This window comes from Mixophyes fleayi, chromosome 6, assembly GCF_038048845.1.
Source record: "Mixophyes fleayi isolate aMixFle1 chromosome 6, aMixFle1.hap1, whole genome shotgun sequence".
NCBI classification, from domain to species: Eukaryota; Metazoa; Chordata; class Amphibia; order Anura; family Limnodynastidae; genus Mixophyes; species Mixophyes fleayi.
The window spans coordinates 157,820,360-157,842,199 of record NC_134407.1 but is presented as its reverse complement, the minus strand read 5'-3'; the positions used below and the strand labels follow the sequence as shown (position 1 = coordinate 157,842,199).

The window sequence follows — 21,840 nt, the reverse complement described above, 5'->3', positions numbered from 1 at the left end:
CAAGTACGTATAGATTTTTTTATCTTGTCTGTTACCTTCGACTTAGTTAGGTCCAGGTTCTATACTAACTAGGCTGCATAAGTTTGAGTGCTAACACTATACCTATCATTTGCATTATACTGTAGTAAAACTGGATTTCTGAGTGAAAAACCGTCTACTTGATAATCTTGGTGGTTTAGTACCATAGCCAAGGTATATATTCCTCTGGGGGAACAAGCAAGTACAAGATAGCAGTGACATTAAATGGGATCCTTTGCATTTGTGTACTTCTCGCCGTGGTGCCTACAATACCATGTGCTTTGCAACATGATAATAGCAATAAGAATGAGGTAGGAAGCATTAGTGACACATGCAGTGATCTCCTCCAGCCAATTATACAGCATGTGACATCATTCATCATATGACAACTGTCTGTCACTGTTGTAGTACATTGCTTATTGCTAAATGTACTTCAGCTATGTATTGTAACACACGTTCACATCCAAGTATAAACAGAACCTATTTTACCAGTGGTCTAGGAATTGGTTTCACTGGCTTCTTTGACCCAAGTTTTTTCATAGCGTTGTAGTATTTTTTCTGTTCTTCTGTCATGAAGATATCTTTTCCTCCAAAGTATAAGATAAAAAAAATGTTTGTTACATGCAATTTCATCCCTCTGCACCATAACATGCATGTGTGATAACTGCAATTTTGCTTACATGTAAAATATAATTTTTGCCATTTAAAGAGGGCGTTCTGGGCCCCAGTATGCTAATGACCTGCCGCCTGTCCCTTCTCAGTCACCATGCTCACTGATACCTGGAAAATTTGCAGTGAGACACTATTACCAGTGCTGTGACAGATAGCATGAATAAAGAAGGCAAAGGAGGGGGAGAATTCTTCCTCTCTCTCCCAACCCTCATTCTGCCACACACCTTCCTGTTCCTGCTATGGCTGCAGCCAGGTGTATGCGGCCTGTGCACTATTATCAATATTACGGTAATAGTGTGCATAATTCCCGTTAATACGGTAATTTCGACGCCGACATTTTGCTCTTGGCTCCCCGAGCAATATAATATAATATAACCTGTGAGTTTCATAACCGGTATAAAGATCCTACATCAGGCCTGGCAAACCTGTGGCTCTTCAGGTGTTGCAAAACTACAACTCCCAGCATGCCCTGCAAGCTATTACCTGGTTAGCTATTGGCAAAACAAGCTGGGGCTTGTAGTTTCACAACGCCAGGAGAGACAAAGGTTGGCGAGGCCTGTCCTACATTATCCCATATACATAGTAACAATATTGCATGTACTATATTACATAAGGGGGCAAAAACTACAAACCACACTTCATATAATAAAGAAACAAGGATATTATTTTGAATATACCAGTTGGAGAATCTCAAGTTAATAGAGCTTTACCACTACATAAACACTAATTATGCTGTCAAATATATGCCTCGATGGGTGCTCTGTCTCCAGGTTTGCAAATAAGTTGCTGGGTAGGTGCAGCCACTGCGATGCTTTTTAACATGACTAAGATGCGCACACTGACATAAATATGCCTATCTGCTTTCATTTGTTCACATTGCTCATTGCAGTCATGGCCAAAAGTTTTGAGAATGACAGCATTGGTATTGGTTTTCACAAAGATTGCTGCTTCAGTGTTTTTAGACCTTTTTGTCAGATGTTGCTGTGGTATACAGAAGTAAAATTGAAAGCATTTCATAAGTGTCAAAGGCTTATATTGACAATTCCATTAACTTTATGCAAAGAGTCAATATTTGCAATGTTGAGCCTTCTTTTTAAAGGCCTCTGCAATTTGCCCTGGCATGCTGTCAATCAACTTCTGGGCCACATATTGACTGATGGCCGCCCATTCTTGCCTAATCAATGGTTGGAGTTTGTCAGAATTTAGGGGTTTTATTTGTCCAACCACCTCTTTAGGATTGACCACAAGTTCACAATGGGATTAAGGTCTGGGGAGTTTCTTGGCCATGGACCCAAAATTTTGATGTTTTGATCCCTGAGCCACTTAGTTATCACTTTTGCCTTATGGCAAGGTGCTCCATCATGCTGGAAAATACATTGTTTGTCACCAAACTGTTCTTGGATGGTTGGGAGAAGTTGCTCTTGGAGGATGTTTTGGTACCGTTCTTTACTCACGGCTGTGTTCTAATGCAAAATTGTGAGTGAGCCCACTCCCTTGGCTGAGAAGCAACCCCACACATGAATGGTCTCAGGATGCTTTACTGTTTACAGGACTGATGGTAGCGCTCACCTTTCCTTCTCCGGACAAGCGTTTTTCTAGATGCCACAAACAATCTGAAAGGGGTTTCATCAGAAAAAATGACTTTACCCCAGTTCTCAGCAGTCTAATCCCTGTACCTTTTGCAGAATATCAGTCTGTCCCTGATGTTTTTCCCGGAGAGAAGTGGTTTCTTTCCTGGCCTTCTTGACACCAGGACATCCTCCAAAATCTTCGCCTCACTGTGCGTGCAGATGCACTCACACCTGCCTACTGCCATTTCTGAGCAAGCTCTGCACTGGTGGTGCTCTGATCCCGAAGCTGAATCAACTTTAGGAGGCGGTCCTGGCGCTTGTTGGACGTTTTTGGGCGCCCTGAAGCCTTCTTCACAAATATTGAACCTCTCTCCTTGAAGTTCTTGATGATCCGATAAATGGTTGATTTAAGTGCAATCTTACTAGAAGCAATATCCTTGCCTGTGAAGCTCTTTTTGTGCAAAGCAATGATGACTGCCTGTGTTTCCTTGCAGGTAACCATGGTTAACAGAGGAGGAACAATGATTTCAAGCACCACCCTTCTTTTAAAGCTTCCAGTGTGTTATTCTAACTCAATCAGCATGACAGAGTGATCTCCAGCTTTGTCTTCATCAACACTCTCCCCTGTGTTAACGAGAGAATCACTGACATCAGTCAGCTGGTCCTTTTGTGGCAGGGCTGAAATGCAGTGGAAATGTTGTTTTTGGGAAAAAGCTCATTGTCGTGGCAAAGAGGGAAATTAATTGCCATTCATCTGATCACTGTTCATGACATTCTGGAGTATATGCAAATTGCCATCATAAAAACTGAGGCAGCAGACTTTGTGAAAAATAATATTTGTGACAATTTAAAAAACTTTTGGCCATGACTGTATACATGTAGTTGTTATCACCAAAGTGTTAGTTTTCTACTATTACAATGTATATCTTCTGTATAGACTTATCCCTCAACTTTGATTTCTTAACATCCGTTTGTTTGATTTGTTAGACCTTACCTTAGCCTGCTGAATAAAGCTGGGTACACACTACAGGTTTTTCGTCCAATAATTGGACAAATCAGCCGACATCCGACTGTTTGATCAAATATCGTGTGTATACTTACACAATGATCTAAAGTCGACCCAAAGTGCCGATCATCGTGTCGTTTGGTTGGTCATACTGTTTAATTTTTGCAGACCAATCACCTTCCAATCCTGCAGTGTGTATGAATTCACCCGACTATCGGCCAGTAATGTATCTCAGAGTGACAGGTCTCATTCACCTTGTCCAGGGTTTCTGTCAACTGTCTGCAGGTGTTTCGCTTTAGAGAAGAGACTGATATCGATGGTACGGGCTGCTCCACCCTCTCTCTCCCTGCACATGTAGTCTTAACCCTCTGTGTGCTGGCTGAAACCATGGCCGGATTAAAGGGGGGGCACAGGGGGCATGTTCCCCGGGCCCCCATCTCTCTGAGGGCCGCCCGCCGCCAGCCACACGCTGATCGGATCACCTGTCAGTTGGTGATCCGATTCTAGTGCTTCTGCGGCTGTAGGGCCCCCCTGACGCAGGCGCTCCGCCCCCAAACAAAATTTGACAGCTGGCCTGAAGTACAGCAGCCGCGGTGCTGCTGTACATCAGGCCATTCCAAGATAGCCGAAATTAAGCTGCTGCGCATGCGTAGCTCCTCTAATTCCAAAAGAGACTGGGGTTGCAGTGCTGAACGTGGCTTCCAAGGTAAGTCACACTGTCACTGGTGTGTGTGTGTGTATTATGTGTGTTTGTGTATATGTATGTATTATGTGTGTGGATATGTATGTATGTATATATATATTAGTTTATAGGCATACTTGCTGTCGTGGTTATTACAGTTGGGAAAACTTACCCAACCCACACTATGATATATTATTGTGTTTTTTGAGCTCAGTAGCACTTTGATTTTTTGGAAGATCAAGTACCCGTTTGTGGAGAGGACGTTTGGAATCCTTTAATACCCAGATAGGCTACACATCTATATTTAGTTTGGTACGTGGCTTGAAATTGCACCATTTACTGTATAACATTTTTATGTGCATACTACACCATGTTTGGTGCTTTGGCCTTTTCTTATGATTTATTTTAGATATACACTTGCAACAGGAGTTTAATAGAGGAGCAGACAAACTGCATGGTAATTTGTAATTTATTTAGTTTGACTTCACCCAACACAGCTGTTTTATTTGTTTTACCACTTTTTTTTTTTTTTTTACCAGGACCTTATCTTTTCTATGTGATATTTTACATTTTCACTAATAATGGAATATTAGATGCAATATATATATATATGTATATATATATATATATATATATATATATATATATATATATATATATATATATATATATATATATATATATATTATATATTGGCTTGAGTAATTACTTTAATAAAATAGAGGATCATATAACTTATAAGTTATAGAAACCTCTATTTTATTAATATATATATATATATATATATATATATATATATATATATATATATGTATATATATATATATAATGTGTATGTATATGTTTGTAGCCTAATTAGACTTTTAATATTTAATAGAAGAGGCAGGCTTCAATAATTACTAATAAAATAGAGGATCCCGTAACATAGTTGTTGTGTGTGTATATATATATATATATATATGTTAAAACTGATGTCATTTCATCAGTGTTTCTTTTTTATTTTAATGTGCAGCAGCAATGCTATTTTCTGGGGCGGGCTGGGACGGTTCCTGCACTGGCCCAAGTCTCTATTACTTGGTGGCTGGCCCCTCCTCTGAGACCAGCCACCTTCTATCATTGGTAGCGGATTCTTACGATCCATCCTCCCCTTCCCCTATGTGTGGCCTGCTATTGGTGTCACATGGGACGTGCACCACGTGACAGGTGCTGTCCCATGTGTGAAGAGAAACAAGGTCATACAGCGAGCGGATAGAACAAAGTTAGTGGGGTTAGTATGTTAATATAATGTGTGTGTGAGGGGGTAGTATGTTAATATAATGTGTGTGTGAGGGGGGTAGTATGTTAATATAATGTGTGTGTGAGGGGGGTAGTATGTTAATATAATGTGTGTGTGAGGGGGTAGTATGTTAATATAATGGGTGAGGGAAGGGGGGTTCTTAAGATAATCTTGGATTGCAGGTGGATGCTAATTATTTAATAGATGCTATTTTATTTGTGGGGTGATGGTGGGGCAATTTAATTTAATAGTGGGGGCTATCAATTTAAAATGGGGTGATTGGACCTTTAAATTTAATGCTGGGGTGGTTTGGAAGCTCATAAATGAATGTGGGGCTGTTTGGGGAAAATTAGATATTTTTCTTAAATGTGAAATATGAATTATTTAATGCCGTGGATGGTTGTGGAAAATGATTATATTTTTTAAACGTAAATTCCATTTAATTTATTGATAGGGCTGTTTCGAGGGAGGGAAATATGTTTATATATTAAATGGGAATACTATTGATTTAATGCTGGGGTTGGTTGAAATTTTCTAAATTTCATTTACCCATGTTTTTTTTCAAATAGGGCCCCCAACATTCCAGGATCCAGACAAGCAGCAACTAAAAAACCAGCAGCCACAGGTAGTGACGGTGACAAGAACAGGTAGGAGAGAGCAGGACAGTCTGCCAACTGTCCTGAATCTGGTCGGGCAGTCCTGAATGTGGGTGACTGTCTCGCGTAGTCAGGATTGGGTCCGACATCAAGGACAGTTGGGAGGTATGTCCCCCTCCACACTGTAAGGCTTGTAAAGGCAGAGCTGCATGCACCTAACAGTAGTGCACACAGCATTGTCTGTGTATTTGTCTAAAATGATAAACATGTTACATCATAGGGGCCCCCCTGCCTAAAGTGCCCCGGGCCCCCCAGAGCCTTAATCAGCTCTGGCTGGAATGGATAAGATTAGTGCAGTATGAGATTAGAGCCCGTTCCTGGGGTTAAGCTTCAGCTGCCGGAGATAAAGCTGTCACACTGAAGTTACGGCCAGCTTACAGTTCTGCACTGGGCACAGTGCTGTGTCAAGACAGGCTGCCCAATACAATTGCCGGGCTGAATGTCTCTCAATGAATTAAGACCTGAGCTGTCATTACCTCGCAGCCGATAATTTTGACAGATAAAGAGCAGAGATCTGATGATAATCGTGTATAGTGTGTACACGTCAATCGGTATGCCGATCGGGATTTTTTTAATTTATTCTGTCGTTGGTATATCGTTAATCGTTTACTTTTCTGTAGTGTGTACCCAGCTTTAGAAATGTTGCTTCTGCTATAATTGAAAATCACTAGTAGTCTGGGTCATGTCATGAAAGGATGTTAGGGACTGGCACCTCTATTTGAACTACATTCCCTGGATAAATATTGATTTAACAGCTGAACTGGTTCTGTGTTATTTTCTGAAGTAGTAAACTGCTTAGCATAAAAATACTAGACACATTTCTTTAATACTTATCTTTTTCTTTTGCTGGTTGAAATTGTCTATGATGACACCAATAAACAGGTTTAGAGTGAAAAATGCGCCAAAAATTATGAATATGACAAAGTACAAATACATGTACAAGTTTACTTCATACACGGGTTGGTCCTCAATCTGAAAAAAAGGTAATGAAGTAATATAATATAATATAATAAACTAAACAATTCCCTAATTATAGAGCACATGTTCCCTAACAAGCAAGTGTTAAAGTATTTGTTTCACCCTTTAGTTAACAGATAAAATATGTTAAATGGATAACATCAAAGTGTAAAAGCCCTTTGTTTTATTGAATGCTAAAGTATCCAATTCAAGCACTACCAATGTATGAATGGAAAAATGTAAGTGGCATCTTATTTGAAGTATACACTGATGAACATAAAGACACTGAGAAATAATTCATGCTGGAGCATGGTTTAAATGACTGCCATGCTATCAGCAAAATAATAATAGTAAGTGCTGGAGGTTGGCACAGAAAAATAACAAATTATAGTTACTGTTAATTCACTTTCCACTAAATACTCTATGGCACTCACCACAATGGGTAAGCTTGCTTCTAGTTTTGGTAAAGACAGGATAATGAAAATGTCCCAGACCGTATGTCACAGATTTCTAGTGGGATAACCGCAGCCGGCTTTTCGTGAACCAATCAGGAGAGCCGAGTTATTCAGGAGAGGAATAACTGCAGCCAGGAGAACTCACAGGATGTCTGATTACACTACCGTGTCCAGGGCGGATCTCGAGACTCTGTGCAGTGCCAAAGGCACTGACATCAGCCATTCGCCAAACAGGGCAGAGATGAGAGAGACGCTGAGTGAATGGCACCGACAGCATGGTACCCAGGTGCAGGAAACTGATGGCGACAGTGGCCAAGGCGGCGGCCCAGTTGATGACCGGGAGCTAGATACCCCAGACAGCAGAGATTCCTGCTCAACAGCCTGCAGAGACCTCTACCCAGCAGACTTCACCCACACAACCAGCCCCTCTATTCTATGATGAGCGCAGGGCTGCCGGGCTAAAGATCCAGCTGGCGGCCTTAGGAGACAACGCATCTGCAGCTGAGCGGGCACAGGTCATCAAGGCATAGCGCCAAGAGGGAAGGGCACCAGCCATGCAGCCTAGGGGGGAGGCGACCCCTAGAGGATCAGGACTGTTATCTTTACCTTGGCCTAAATTTGAGGACTGTGTTGGGAATATTGATGAGCACCTGCAGGTATTTGAAAGGACCTGCAGGCTACACACTGTACCCAGAGAGGAATGAGTTAAGCATCTGGTGCCCACACTGCAAGGACGTGCAGTGGAGGCCTACCGTGTGGTGCCCACAGAGGACTGTGCGGACTATGATATAGTGAAAAGGGCACTCCTTAAATGGTACACTATTACCCCAGAGACCTATCGTTTGAAGTTCCGGGACTTTACAAAGGACTTCCACGCCGCTCATGAAAAGTTTGCCAACCTGCTGCGGGAGTCAGTCAGGAAGTGGGTGCGCGGAGCAGGTGCCCAGACAGTGTATGAGGTAATAGACTTAATGTGCCAAGAGCAGTTTCACCGACGGTGCGCACCGGAGATGAAAGAATGGGTGCGGTTATCTTTACCTAGGCCTAAATTTGAGGACTGTGTTGGGAATATTGATGGGCACCTGCAGGTATTTGAAAGGACCTGGAGGCTACACACTGTACCCAGACTCGTGCCCCTAATCCGAGTCCTGGGGCCCGGCTAACTTGCTTAACTGGTGAAGGTGAGCCATTAGAGACTGATTCCACCCCTGCCAGCCCCATGGAGTGTGGCGTGTCTGAAGGTGACTCAGCAGAGAGAGTCACCTGTTTGTCCAAAAGACCCCCCCAAAAACATGTGGAGAAACCTGCAGCCGGTCCAAGTGGGACCCCAGTAGGGTGAAGGACTGAAAGACTCAGGGGCCTCAATTACTGTTGTGAGTCCCCATCTTATTGATCCTGCCGCAGTATTGCAGGATCGCACTGCCAAAGTTACTGTGGCAGAAGGACTGGAGAAGGAAGTGCCTGTAGCAAGGGTGTATCTGGACTGGGGAGATGGCCAGGAGTTGCGAGATGTTGCCGTTATGATTTTGGGCAACGATGTTGGGGGTGGAATTGTGACTGCATTTCTCAACTCTATTACCTGGAGCCAAGCTTCTAAGCTACAGTCTTCAGGATCTACACCTGCACAGCTCAGAGGAAAAGACCACATCTGCTATTTCTTCAGGAAACAGCCAGCTCTTTACCTCTGGAAAGACTACGTCCCCTAGCAACGCAGAGAATGTTGTCTCTTGCCAACCTGATCTTGTGTGGATGCCTGGTGATGCTCCTGTCCCTAGCAGTATGCCAGCTCCAGCGGTGAGTACAGCTGACCACAGTGACCCCCCTTTGACGGACTTCTCTTTGACTGACCCTAGTCACCCCAGCATAGACCCCCTGCTGCGTATCCTGACTTAGACGATAGTGAGGGCTGCAGGGGAGAGTTCAGGGCAGTGCAGCTCTCTGATCACTCACTGGAAGGCATGATGCGCCAGGTTGGCGGCAGCCTTCCAGCAAGGGAGGTAGGGAGTGTGACCTGGCATAAATTGTTTTTGTACCATGTAAATAGGACGGTAGATGGATATAGACCGGTCCGGGAACAAGTTCACTTGCCCTGTATTAATGCTGTTGTAGATGAGTTGGACATTTCCAATTTCAGAAAGATTTGGGAAGATAATCTGGAGCAAATAGGGCTGGTGTTAGGGAAAGGGTGGGCATGTTTGACTGTTAGGGCAGAGAACTGCCAGACATGGATGTCAAAGGTACAGCACCTGGGTGATCGTGTGGGGGGATGAAGGGTTAGGTCAGAACCAGGAACCAGCTAAGGTAGAGACAATCCGAGACTGGCCCCAGCCCACGACCCAGTTACATGTACTAGCATCCTTAACGACTGCAGGGGACTAAAGACGTTCTGTCTCAGACTTTAGCACTGTAGTGAAACCCCTGACATATCTCACTAAGAATAAACTCCCCAAAATAGTTGACTGGACACCCACTTGTGAGCTGGCATTTCAGTGAAGGAAGCCCTGGTTCATGCTCTTGTACTGTTGGTGCCTAATTATGACAAGGACTTTATTGTGCAAACTGACGTGTCACAGTATGGGCTGGGTGCAGTACTTAGCCAGGTGGGGCCTGATGGGCAGGAGCACCCTGTGGCCTATTTCAGCAGAAAACTGCTAAATCGGGAGGTGGGGTATGCCACAATTGAGAAGGAATGTATGGCCATTGTGTGGGCAGTGAAAAAACTACAACCTTATTTGTATGGACGACATTTTACTGTGGTGACTGATCATAATCCTTTAAAGTGGCTACAACATACCTCAGGGGAAAATGGCCGTTTGATGTGCTGCAAGGAACGGCTCACAGCAATGCGAATGGACTGACTTGGCAGAAAGAGCCAAATCCTCCGGATCACCTCCGGTAACCCTAGGATACGGCGGACCAGGAGCCAAATCATCGGACATGGCACCCTGGTTGCCGCGTAGACCAGGGGGGGGGGGGGTGTGACCGGATCACTGATAAATAACTTTTGGTATAAATTTATTTAAAGGAAATAGCGCTGGCCGTTCATTTATATAAATTGCCAAAGCACTTATTTTTAATATTGTGTATATTTTGAGATAAGAAATCATTATTTCTGAGACCAGGGTAGAAAATGTGTTTTTTCTGTTTAGCCTCTCTAGAGGAAATGCATTGTGTCTGATACAATGAGCCTTTGTTTACCAATCCTTTGGTGTATTGTGATGTTGGGAAGTGGCTTGTTTTGGTTTTTTTTTGTTGTTCTGTGGGAATGTGTATTTGGAGACTGTCTGAAGTATTCATGCCAGTCAGACCTTTTGACTTGCTAGTGAGACCCCTGCCTCTGAAATAATATCCAGGAAATCACAGCAAGGTTTTTAAGAATTTCTTTTACAATGCATGTAAATCCATGTTTTGGTAAATGGGGTTACATACTGATTCTAAAAATAGCCTGTGTCCAAATCTGTATAAAATGCACTGACTTGTACACTGAAATGCTTTCTTCTGATTTTCATCTGACCTGATCACCCTGATACCTTCAACTAGGGTGAGAGCAAATAAACATCTTGCTTCAAGACCTGCTTGAAAACATCTTCAGTATTGCTGTATTCCTGTGATCTGCAGATTAGAACCAAACTCTAATCCGTTCTCCAGCTGTCTGAGGTTTGGACTCAAGCTTTTCCAGTACCACCGCTCTGCCTGCTACCTGCAGCTCTGGTCAGTGTGATAGGCCAGGGGGAGATCCATCCACAACACCCTGATCTATAGGGAGAGGTCAGGAGTACCAGCCCAGGTACACCAGCAACAACACTAGTGTCACACCGTATATCATGCAGGTCCTCCTCTTCCCCTGCCTCTTTGAGTAACTTCACAAGTGGCCCAGGGCCGGATTTACCGCTAGGCAACCTAGGCGCCTGCCTAGGGCCTAGCGGGTCTCGGGGGGCCCAGCAGGGGACACAGGATCAATAAAAAAAAATCGGGGGGGGGGGGTCTGGTGCTCAATGCATTGGTGGTCAGTGGTTAGCAACAGGCAGCCAATCGCTAGGCTGCCTGTTGCTGTGCAGCAGACAGGAAGCAGGACGTCTTCACTTCCTGTCTGCTGATCTGAGGAGCAGAGGAGCGACGCTGGCCTCTACTGCATAACTACAGGTAAGTGATGGGGGGAACCAGCCCTGCATATCTATAGGGAGGGGGGGGGGGGAACCTGCCCTGCATATCTATAGGGAGGGGGGAACCTGCCCTGCATATCTATAGGGAGGGGGGGGAACCTGCCCTGCATATCTATAGGGAGGGGGAACCTGCCCTGCATATCTATAGGGAGGGGGGGAACCTGCCCTGCATATCTATAGGGAGGGGGGGGGGGGAACATGCCCTGCATATCTATAGGGAGGGGGAACCTGCCCTGCATATCTATAGGGAGGGGGGGGAACTGCCCTGCATATCTATAGAGTGGGAGGGGGGGGGGCTGCCATGAAAATCTATAGGGAGGGAGAGAGGTTGATATGTATGAAGGAGGGCAGAGGAGGGGGGCTGATATATGTGACTGGGGGAGTTTTGATGTGACGGGGGATAGCTACCGAGTGTAGGTAAGGAAAATAGCTGCAGGGGGGATGGATGCAGGGTGGGAGGTAAGGAAAATGCCTGTAGGGGGGGTTAAAGAAAATGACTGCAGCAGGGGTTAAGGAAAATGGCTGCGGGGGTGGGGGGGTGGTTAAGGAAAATGGCTGCAGGGGTTATTTAAAAAATAGAGCAGCTTTGGAGGGCATAATCTCATGATTGTGTGGTGGTCACATGGATGCTCTCTGTGGTCTCAGCAATCACTAGAATACTAAATATTAGTGAGATGGGGCTGGTAGAGGTTTGTATTTGATTGACCACAAATATTTAGATATTGCTTATATATGCCTGTACAATGGGGTACTTTTAGCTGGCCATATTGGGGTGTTTTGTTTTAACTAAAGGGCCTAATCATTCAGGGTTTGTTAACATTTTGCATTTTAATAAATTTTTGCTTTTTCAAAACAGGACGCCAACTTTCCAGAAGCCAGCGAGAGGATAACAAAATTGCAAGAGAGAAGAGCAAGAACAGGTAAGAGACAATGGCACAATCTGTCTAAATTTGAATGCTGGAGAATACACCTGAACATTCATATTCAGGAGTGTTCCTATACACATATATATTCAGGGGGGGGGGGGGGGTGGCCGTATTAGCCTAGGGCTGCCAGAACCCAAACCGATATCTTGCCTAGGGCCCCATGAGGTGTAAATCCGGCTCTGAAGTGGCCTCTGAAAAATATAATTGATCAAACATGGGTGGGAAACTGGGCTGCCATGCAGTATTTAGAGCAAACATTTTGACTATAATTGGCTATTTTTCCTCTTCAATCCTACATGGCAGCCATTACAATGGAATGCACCCAAGCAATAAAATAAGGAGGGCTACAAAAAAAAACAGATCAGCCACATTTGCTGCATTATCAAGAATGTATGCAATGACTGAATTGAGAACATGGCTCCCAAAATGTGAATTAATAGAAGATAAGACATCCAGATGATAATGCAAAGCTATGTTTCTGAAGACTGAGCTGTTCTTGTCCAAGATATTGCTTCAACTCGTGTTCTTAGTATCTCTGGCACCTTATGCCCATTCCTCTTGTATGCTTGTATAATTACTTCTATGATCCATCTGGAAATGGCTTCCTTAGACAGGGCATACCCTTTCCAAGGTCTTGTAGGAATCATGAAAGGTTGTTTTGTGCTTCTAAATCCGTATGTCCTTAATAGATAAATGGAAATTGCCCTAATAAAATGCAATGACTGCAACTTTCTTTCTTTTTTATTCATTCACAGGAACAATAATATGGCAGCACCATCTCCTGATTAATGTGGAATGTAAATACTACTTTTGGCAGAAATGTTCGAATGGCTCCAAGTGCCACTTTCTCTGAATAAATATTCAGAAAGGGTACCTTGCACGGTGCTTGCAATTCTTCAACCCGGCGGACAGAGGTAATCGTAACTAGAGACACCACCTTTAGTGTTGTTCTTTTGCAATGGATCTCTTGTGGTGGTTCAAAAGGATCAAATATCATAGTATAGATAACTAAATTGAGGTACCACAGAGCCACAAAAGACCTGATAGAGAGTTGAATCCTCTTTATTGCTTGGAAGAAATGAATAATAAATTGAAGCTAACTGTTAGGAACTCCCAAGCCAGCACAATGAAACTCGGAGTCTACTCTGAAATTCTGGTGTTCGTTGGAGCCCCTAGTGGTGGGGACAGACTTGGCAGCAGGCTGATTGAGGGTCGAGAATCGTATACTGGCTTAAGGAGAACCCAGGAGTGGAGTGATTGGCGGACAGCAGCGTTGGGTTCTGCCAGAGAAAACCAAGGTCAGAGGTCACAAGCACAGGTTCGGAATCCAGGGACAAGCGAAAGGTCAGGAGCACTGGCGGAGGAGCAGAATCCGGATTTCAGGCAAATGGTCAGGGTCAGAAGCGTAGGTTCAAAGGTCCAGGAACAAGCACAGGTCATACACAGGAAATCAGTCAAAGGTATAAACACCAAGCAGAGAGTGAACAAGCAGACAGCAGAACTGAGAACAGGACGCTATAACCGGCAGTGAGGCTCAGTCCTCATTGCCTTAAATAGTCCAAGTAGCCAATCAGGGAAGAGCCCTTAGAAGTGTCCAGAGGCGTGACCTAATAGATAATGTACCTGGTGGCCAATAGTGATGCAGTGTTCAGCTGCATAATAAACATACCACCCAAAGACACTGCCTCCTGAACATCTAGATAGCCATGATTGGCTACCACCTAAGTAACCCTGCGCGCGCACGCCCGCCTATTGGCCAGCTGTCCGGGCGCCGCGCCAGGGAGCCTGTAGCGTCCCGGTTGTTGCCCAGGCAACCGGGACATGGAAACCGGAAGTGACATTCCGGTTGCCGTAGCAACGGCCAGGGCGTCATCAGAGGACACATGAGAATCGCGGCGGTGCCCGCGTCCGCCGCGATCTCTAACACTAACAAGGCCAAAACGGAAGGACTACTATCAATTCTGCTTTCTGTTTTTATTCTATTTTAGAAGGTGCTTAATGAGGAGGGAAGACATAATCTAGGTGAACACCCACGGAACTGTCAAAGCATCAAACACTTCCTGATGCAGGGTCCACTCCCCTGGATGAACTTGTTTTTGACTGAGGTAATCGCCTATTATGTTCTGCTTGAGTGCTACATGCAATGCTGAGAGTGTCTTCAGATTTTTTTCTGCCCAAGAGCTTTGCTACTTGCAACCTGGTTATGGATCTAGTACCTCCCTGGTAATTTATAAAGGCTGCAACTGTCTTATTGTCTGAAAATATTCTCAGGTACGTCTCTTGTAATCTACATGAAGTTTTTTTCTCGTTTCCTGACTATGCTCCTTGTGCCCGAAGATGAGCTCCCCAGACCAGGGCCGTCTTTTCCATTGGGCACGATGGGCAGGTGCCCTGGGGCCCCACAGGCAAGGGGGCCCCATAGACAGGGCTCTTAAGTAAAATAAATAATCCTGCACAAAAAAATATAAATAATACACATATATAGAAGTAGGGGCCCCGCTGCACTGCTTTGCCTGGGGGCCCATAATGTTGTTAAGGTGGCCCTGCCCCAGACTGCAATATTGGAGTCTGTCTTGACTGTTACCCATTCTATTACTAAAGGAGACACCCCTCTTGCTTTTTATTTTGGACTTCGCCAGCTGAGAGACTACTTGGTGGTTCTTGAAAACAGATAGTACAAACTTTTGAAGGAAGGATGGATTAGTTTTAACAACAGCATAATCTAAGAAAAAAAACCCAATAAAGTGGAATAGTGAGACAATAGCACACCTCAGAATATATCCATCACAAAGCACTGACAAGTAAAAATGCAGTTTTCCAATTCATTAAATCTAGTGGAAACTAGGAGGCTGAAATTGAGAAGACTGCAGTTGCTAAAGAAGCAATCCTTTGAATGGTAGGCTGTAAGAAGCCTATGATCAGACATAGATGCCAACAACATAGCTTATGGTAAAAGAGTGTACAGTCATGGCCAAAAGTTTTGATAATGACATAAGTATTGATTTTTACAAAGTTAGTTGCTTCAGTGTTTTTAGACCTTTATGTCAGATGTTGCTATGGTATACTGAAGTAAAATTACAAGTATTTCATAAGTGTCAATGGATATTATTGATAATTACATTAAGTTTATGCAAAGAGTCAATATTTGCAGTGTTGATCCTTCTTTTTGAAGACCTCTGCAATTTGCCCTGGCATGCTGTCAATCAACTTCTGGGCCACATACTGACTGATGGCCACCCATTCTTGCCTAATCAATGCTTGGAGTTTGTCAGAATTTGTGGGTTTTTGTTTGTCCACCCGCCTCTTGAGGATTGACCACAAGTTCTCAATGAGATTAAGGTCTGGAGAGTTTCCTGGCCATGTAGCCAAAATTTCGATGCTTTGATCCCTGAGCTACTTAGTTATCACTTTTGCCTTATGGCAAGGTGCTCCATCATGCTGGAAAAGGTATTGTTCGTCACTAAACTGTTCTTGGGTGATTGGGAGAAGTTGCTCTTAGAGGATATTTTGGTACCATTCTTTATTCATGCCTGTGTTCTTAGCAAAATTGTGAGTGAGCCCACTCACTTGGCTGAGACGCAACCCTACACATGAATGGTCTCAGAATGCTTTACTGTTGACATGACACAAAACTGATGGTAGCGCTCAACTTTCCTTCTCTGGACAAGAGTTTTTCCAGAGGCCCCAAACAATCTGAAAGGGGATTAATCAGAGAAAATGACTTTACCCCAGTCCTCAGCAGTTCAATTCCTGTACATTTTGCAGAATATCAGTCTGTCCCTGATGTTTTTCCTGGAGAGAAGTGGCTTCTTTGCTGGTCTTCTTGACACCAGGCAATCCTCCAAAAGTCTTCGCCTCACTGTGCATGCAGATGCACTCACACCTGCCTACTGCCATTCCTGAGCAAGCTCTACACTGGTGGTGTCCCGATCCCACAGATAAATCATCTTTAGGAGACAGTCCTGGCGCTTGTTGGACGTTCTTGGGCGCCATGAAGCCTTCTTCACAAATATTGAACCTCTCTCCTTGAAGTTATTGATGATCCGATAAATGGTTGATTTAAGTGCAATCTTACTAGAAGCAATATCCTTGCCTGTTAAGCTCTTTTTGTGCAAAGCAATGATGACTGCACGTGTTTCCTTGCAGGTAATCATGGTTAACAGAGGAGGAACAATGATTTCAAGCACCACCCTTCTTTTAAAGCTTCCAGTGTGTTATTCTAACTCAATCAGCATGACAGAGTGATCTCCAGCCTTGTTCTCGTCAACACTCTCCCCTGTGTTAACGAGAGAATCACTGACCTGATATCAGCTGGTCCTTTTGTGGCAGGGCTGAAATGCAATGGAAATGTTTTTGGGATAAAGCTCATTGTCGTGGCAAAGAGGGACTTTGAAATTAATTGCAATTCATCTGATCACTGTTCATGACATTCTGGAGTATATGCAAATTGCTTCATAAAAAATTAAAAACTGAGGCAGCAGACTTTGTGAAAAATAATATTTGTGTCATTCTCAAAACATTTGGCCATGACTGTATACTACAATCAATGACACTAACATTGCTTTCAACTGTGAACTGTGGTGTTAATGTATTGAGAAAGGACGTTAACATATATGACTACAACAGAAATATCCTCTTATAGAGTGTGTTGCATGACACCCCCATAAAAAGAAAAACACATCTTAGACTGGGGAATTAATGAGGAATTAAAGTAATTTATGACCCAATCATTTGCTCAAAAGTGTCAATCATTTAAAAGGTGTTAAAACTAAGCTGTCTTCAGCTAATTTCCATAGAACTGGCGATTGTATCTTCAATCAATAAATACATACAAAGAATATTTATTCACAATAATTTGGTGAAAGCAGAGTTGTGTAGTGTGTAGTGTGTTTGTCATTATAAAGTGTCACCAGGAGCTGTACACTAACCTGAACTATCATCAAAGGCATTAAATCTCTATACAAACCCCAGCATGCTTAGGTCTTAATAACTGTTAATTATTGTGCAATTCATTTGCTTTCTGCAATATGTGGGCTAATGGAGTATTATACAAAGCACACTTGAATAGTAGGTGCTATCTTCTGTCTGCCATTATAATTTTTAAAAAATTAATTAGATATCATAGCCAAAGTCTAAGACAGGCACACTGGATCTTAGCCTTCCCATCTTTTGGGGACCAGGAGACATCACTGGCAGTCAAAATATGCTACTCCAGAGGAATAGTGAAACTCCAAAAACAATATTGATTGATAATAGGATTGTCATTTCTGCTGAGGAGAGAGGGGGACAGTAAGCAGTAGAGGGATCCCACATAGTGATTGGGCAGAGGATGGAGTGGGGCGAGAAGCTAGGGACTCTGGTTGACTATTACACACTTTTGGTGTCAGTATAAAACAGAATAATTGTTTATTAAATTAAGGATAGAAAGACTGGTAGAAAAATGCTGTTATCATGACAAATGCAAGACATATGAAAGTGAAATTGCTTTGCCTCCTAGAGGGAAATTTATAATTTCCTTTGATTTTTGACATACTTATGAGATGCATAAGTCACTTACATTTCTGGAGTCCACAGCTGCATACATGATGTCCATCCAGCCTTTGAATGTTGCCTATAAGTGGAGAATAAAAATAATTTGGTATTACATTTCCAATAGCATTTCATGTATATACAGTTCAAAGACTTTAAAGGGATTATATTTTTGGGACAACTGCTCAATAAAACACAGCCTCCTATACAGCAAATTCAGTGCCACCCTCCTCACTTGAACCCACTAATTATCTGAAACTGGGTGCTAGATAGCCCTGCAGTCTGCTCATGTTCCCTGGCTTGGCTGTGGGACACCTACAGTCAAGTCCATAATTATTGGGACATCGACACAATTCTCATATTTTGGGCTCTATACACCACCACAATGGATTTGAAATGAACCTAACAAGATGTGCTTTAACTGCAGTCTTTCAGCTTTAATTTGATGGTATTTACATTCAAATCAGGTGAACGGTGTAGGAATTACAACGGTTTCTATATGTGCCTCCCACTTTTTAAGGGACCAAAAGTAATGGGACAATCGACTCAAAAGCTATTTCATGGACATGTGTGGGCTATTCCCTCGTTATTTCATCATCAATTAAGCAGGTAAAAGGTCTGGAGTTGATTCTAGGTGTGACATTTGCATTTGGAATCTGTTGCTGTCAATTCTCAATATGAGATCCAAAAAGCTGTCGCTATCTGTGAAGCAAGCCATTATTAGGCTAAAAAAATCAAAACAAACCCATCAGAGAGATAGCAAAAACATTAGGTGTGGCCAAATCAACTGTTTGGAACATTCTTAAAAAGAAAGAACGCACCGGAGAGCTCAGCAACACCAAAAGACCCGGAAGACCATGGAAAACAACTGTGGTGGATGACAGAGGATTTTTTTCCCTGGTGAAGAAAAACCCCTTCACAACAGTTGGCCAAATCAAGAACACTCTCCAGGAGGTAGGTGTATATGTGTCAAAGTCAACAATCAAGAGAAGACTTCACAAGAGTGAATATAGAGGGTTCACCACAAGATGTAAACCATTTGTGAGCCACAAAAACAGGAAGACCAGATTAGAGTTTGACAAACAACATCTAAAAAAGCCATTACAGTTCTGGAACAACATCCTATGGACAGATGAGACAAAGATCAACTTGTACCAGAGTGATGGGAAGAGAAGAGTATGGAGAAGGAAAGGAACTGCTCATGATCCAAAACATACCACCTCATCAGTGAAGCATGGTGGTGGTAGTGTCATGGAGTGGGCATGTATGGCTGCCAATGGAACTGGTTCCCTTGTATTTATTGATGATGTGACTGCTGACAAAAGCAGCAGGATGAATTCTGAAGTGTTTCTAGCAATATTATCCGCTCATAGCCAGTCAAATGCTTCAGAACTCATTGGACGGCACTTCACAGTGCAGATGGACAATGACCCGAAGCATACTGCAAAAGCAACCAAAGAGTTTTTTAAGGCTAACAAGTGGAATGTTATGCAATGGCTAAGTCAATCACCTGACCTGAATCCGATTGAGCATGCATTTCACTTGATGAAGACAAAACTGAAGGGAAAATGCCCCAAGAACAAGCAGGAACTGAAGACATTTGCAGTAGAGGCCTGGCAGAGCATCACCAGTGATGCAACCCAGCGTGTGGTGATGTCTATGCGTTCCAGACTTCAGGCTGTAATTGCCTGCAAAGGATTTGCAACAAATTATTAAAAAGTGAAAGTTTGATGTAAGATTGATTAGTTTGTCCTATTACTTTTGGTCCCTTAATAAGTGGGTGGCACATATAGAAACCGTTGTAATTCCTACACTGTTCACCTGATTTGGATGTAAATACCCTCAAATTAAAGCTGAAAGTCTGCAGTTAAAGTACATCTTTGTTTCATTTCAAATCCATTGTGGTGCTGTATAGAGCCCAAAATATGAGAATTGTGTCCATGTCTCAATATTTATGGACTTGACTGTATTTGTATACTAGAGGAAGAGGAGGATAAGTAGGGAATGCTTTTTTGTTTGCAAGGTGTTTTTGTTGCCTTTGGATATAAATGAGCGCAATAATGGTTGGAATACTGTATACAATCATACTCAAAATGCAGTTTAGAGTGGTATGCAGGAGAACAGAAAACAACAAGTTCATAGATGATATTAAGTCTTTCGAGAAAAACAAAAAAACATAGAAGGATGCAAGAAAGATAAAGTATTCTATTTAGTAAAAGTTGCAGAAGGATCTGTACAAAACAAATAGAATGTCTTCTAGATGTGAAAAAAGTCATCCTTCTATATTCTTTCCTTAAAACCGTACATAGTAGGCACAATGGTCACACTCACACACATATCGGGCTATTGTGATTTCCTTACCACTTGCAGCAGAGACAGGTATCCGAGACCCACATTGTCGAAGTTCACTTTGACATTAACCCATCGTACTTCTTCTGTGTAATTTAAAGCAAGGCAATCTGAGCGATTGTTCACCTCTGAGGTGCTAAACATTTCAGACGTTGTGCTATTGATACATTTATAATATTTTCCAGCGAACAAATTGACGCCCATGATACTGAAGATAAGCCAGAAGATTAAACAAACCAGTAGAACATTCATGATGGAAGGGATGGCCCCCAGTAATGCATTCACCACCACCTTCAAAACAAGAGAAAATAGGACAGTAGATTAAATACCCAGCAGTATATTCATAATAAAAGACATGGCAATGCAATCACTAGCACTTGAAAGCAAACAATTCACAGTACAGAGTGACTAGCTGTAGCACTAAAAACTAGGTAACTGTGAATTTGTTGCAATTGAACTATTGGACCAGACACATGATTATGAGGAACAAAAAATTGCACTGTAATCATGTACACATAACATACGTTAAGGCTCAATGAGAATGTTTACGGTGAGCAATGCACAAGTAAAACTGTAATATTAGAGATTCACCTTTGCCAAAAACATGTGACTCAATAAGTAATATTGTCTGAAATCTTACCCTCATGCCTTCAAATCTAGACAATGCTCTCAATGGTCTGAGGGCTCTCAATGTTCTCAGGGATTTGATAGCTCCAAGTTCTGAGTAACCCAACCAGTTGGCTGTCAGACTGACCAAAGACACCTGTTCAGATAAAGAATTACATATATTTCCCATGAAAAGCAAAAGGAAGCTTAACAATATGACAGATAAAAAAACATTATGATATCAGTTTTAAAAATGTCATGCCACATTGTGTCTCACCTCATTTAGAATTTATCATGATTGTTACTCAAGGTCTCTCCCCATCCTGTAAAACTAGGGCTACCAGTTTTCATTTTTAACCAATAAAAGCGGGACAATAATTAAGAAATCTGAGACCCCTACCCTTGCGCACACACACCCTGTGATCCGTCTTTACCTGTTAATTTGGGTCTGCTGTAACAGAATGGCTGACTTATCCCCTTCTTCCTCCTTTATTATTTGACTCTGGGGCAATCCAGCTTATCCCCCCATGCCCTTGCGACACTTGCCCTCTGTGTAGTCTAGTGCAAGAGTGCTGCTGCTAAACAACCTCTCTAGGGTAGAAATATTTACTTAATTCTCTGATCTAGGCCTGTCTCCTGGACAGACTCGCCTCTGCAACCGAGAACCTTTGCCACTACGGCCAATCCTTCAAAGGCCTCATCTCGCTACACGCTCTCATACCTATCTAGTGAGAAGGATTTATAGCAAAGTGAATGGATGGTCAATTTTGGTGAATTCCTAGACCCGAAGGAATGGACTGACATATGAAGGTCCTCAATTAATCTCTGCATCCAAGAGAATGCCAACAGATTACTCTACCGGAGGTTTTATGTTCCAACTATGTTTCACTGCATTTTTCCGGGTGTATCAGATGTCTGCAGGAGGAATTATCGTCATTCAGGGTCTTTCCTGCATGTCAGGGGAAGCTGTAGTA

At 42.8% G+C, this 21,840-nt stretch overlaps 1 protein-coding gene across 4 annotated transcripts in view; it reads right to left on the bottom strand.

Annotated features, from left to right (window-relative positions):
- SCN4A (sodium voltage-gated channel alpha subunit 4) overlaps positions 1-21,840 on the bottom strand; it is a 182,998-nt gene that overhangs the window by 16,923 nt on the left and 144,235 nt on the right. For all 4 annotated transcript variants that reach the window (XM_075176881.1, XM_075176882.1, XM_075176879.1 and 1 more), the window contains exons 20-24: positions 20,901-21,023; positions 20,273-20,551; positions 17,940-17,993; positions 6,716-6,853; positions 508-612 (exon numbers count right to left, since the gene is read on the bottom strand). In XM_075176881.1, coding sequence (XP_075032982.1) covers positions 508-612; positions 6,716-6,853; positions 17,940-17,993; positions 20,273-20,551; positions 20,901-21,023 — 699 coding nt within the window. The remainder of the gene's footprint in view (positions 1-507; positions 613-6,715; positions 6,854-17,939; positions 17,994-20,272; positions 20,552-20,900; positions 21,024-21,840) is intronic.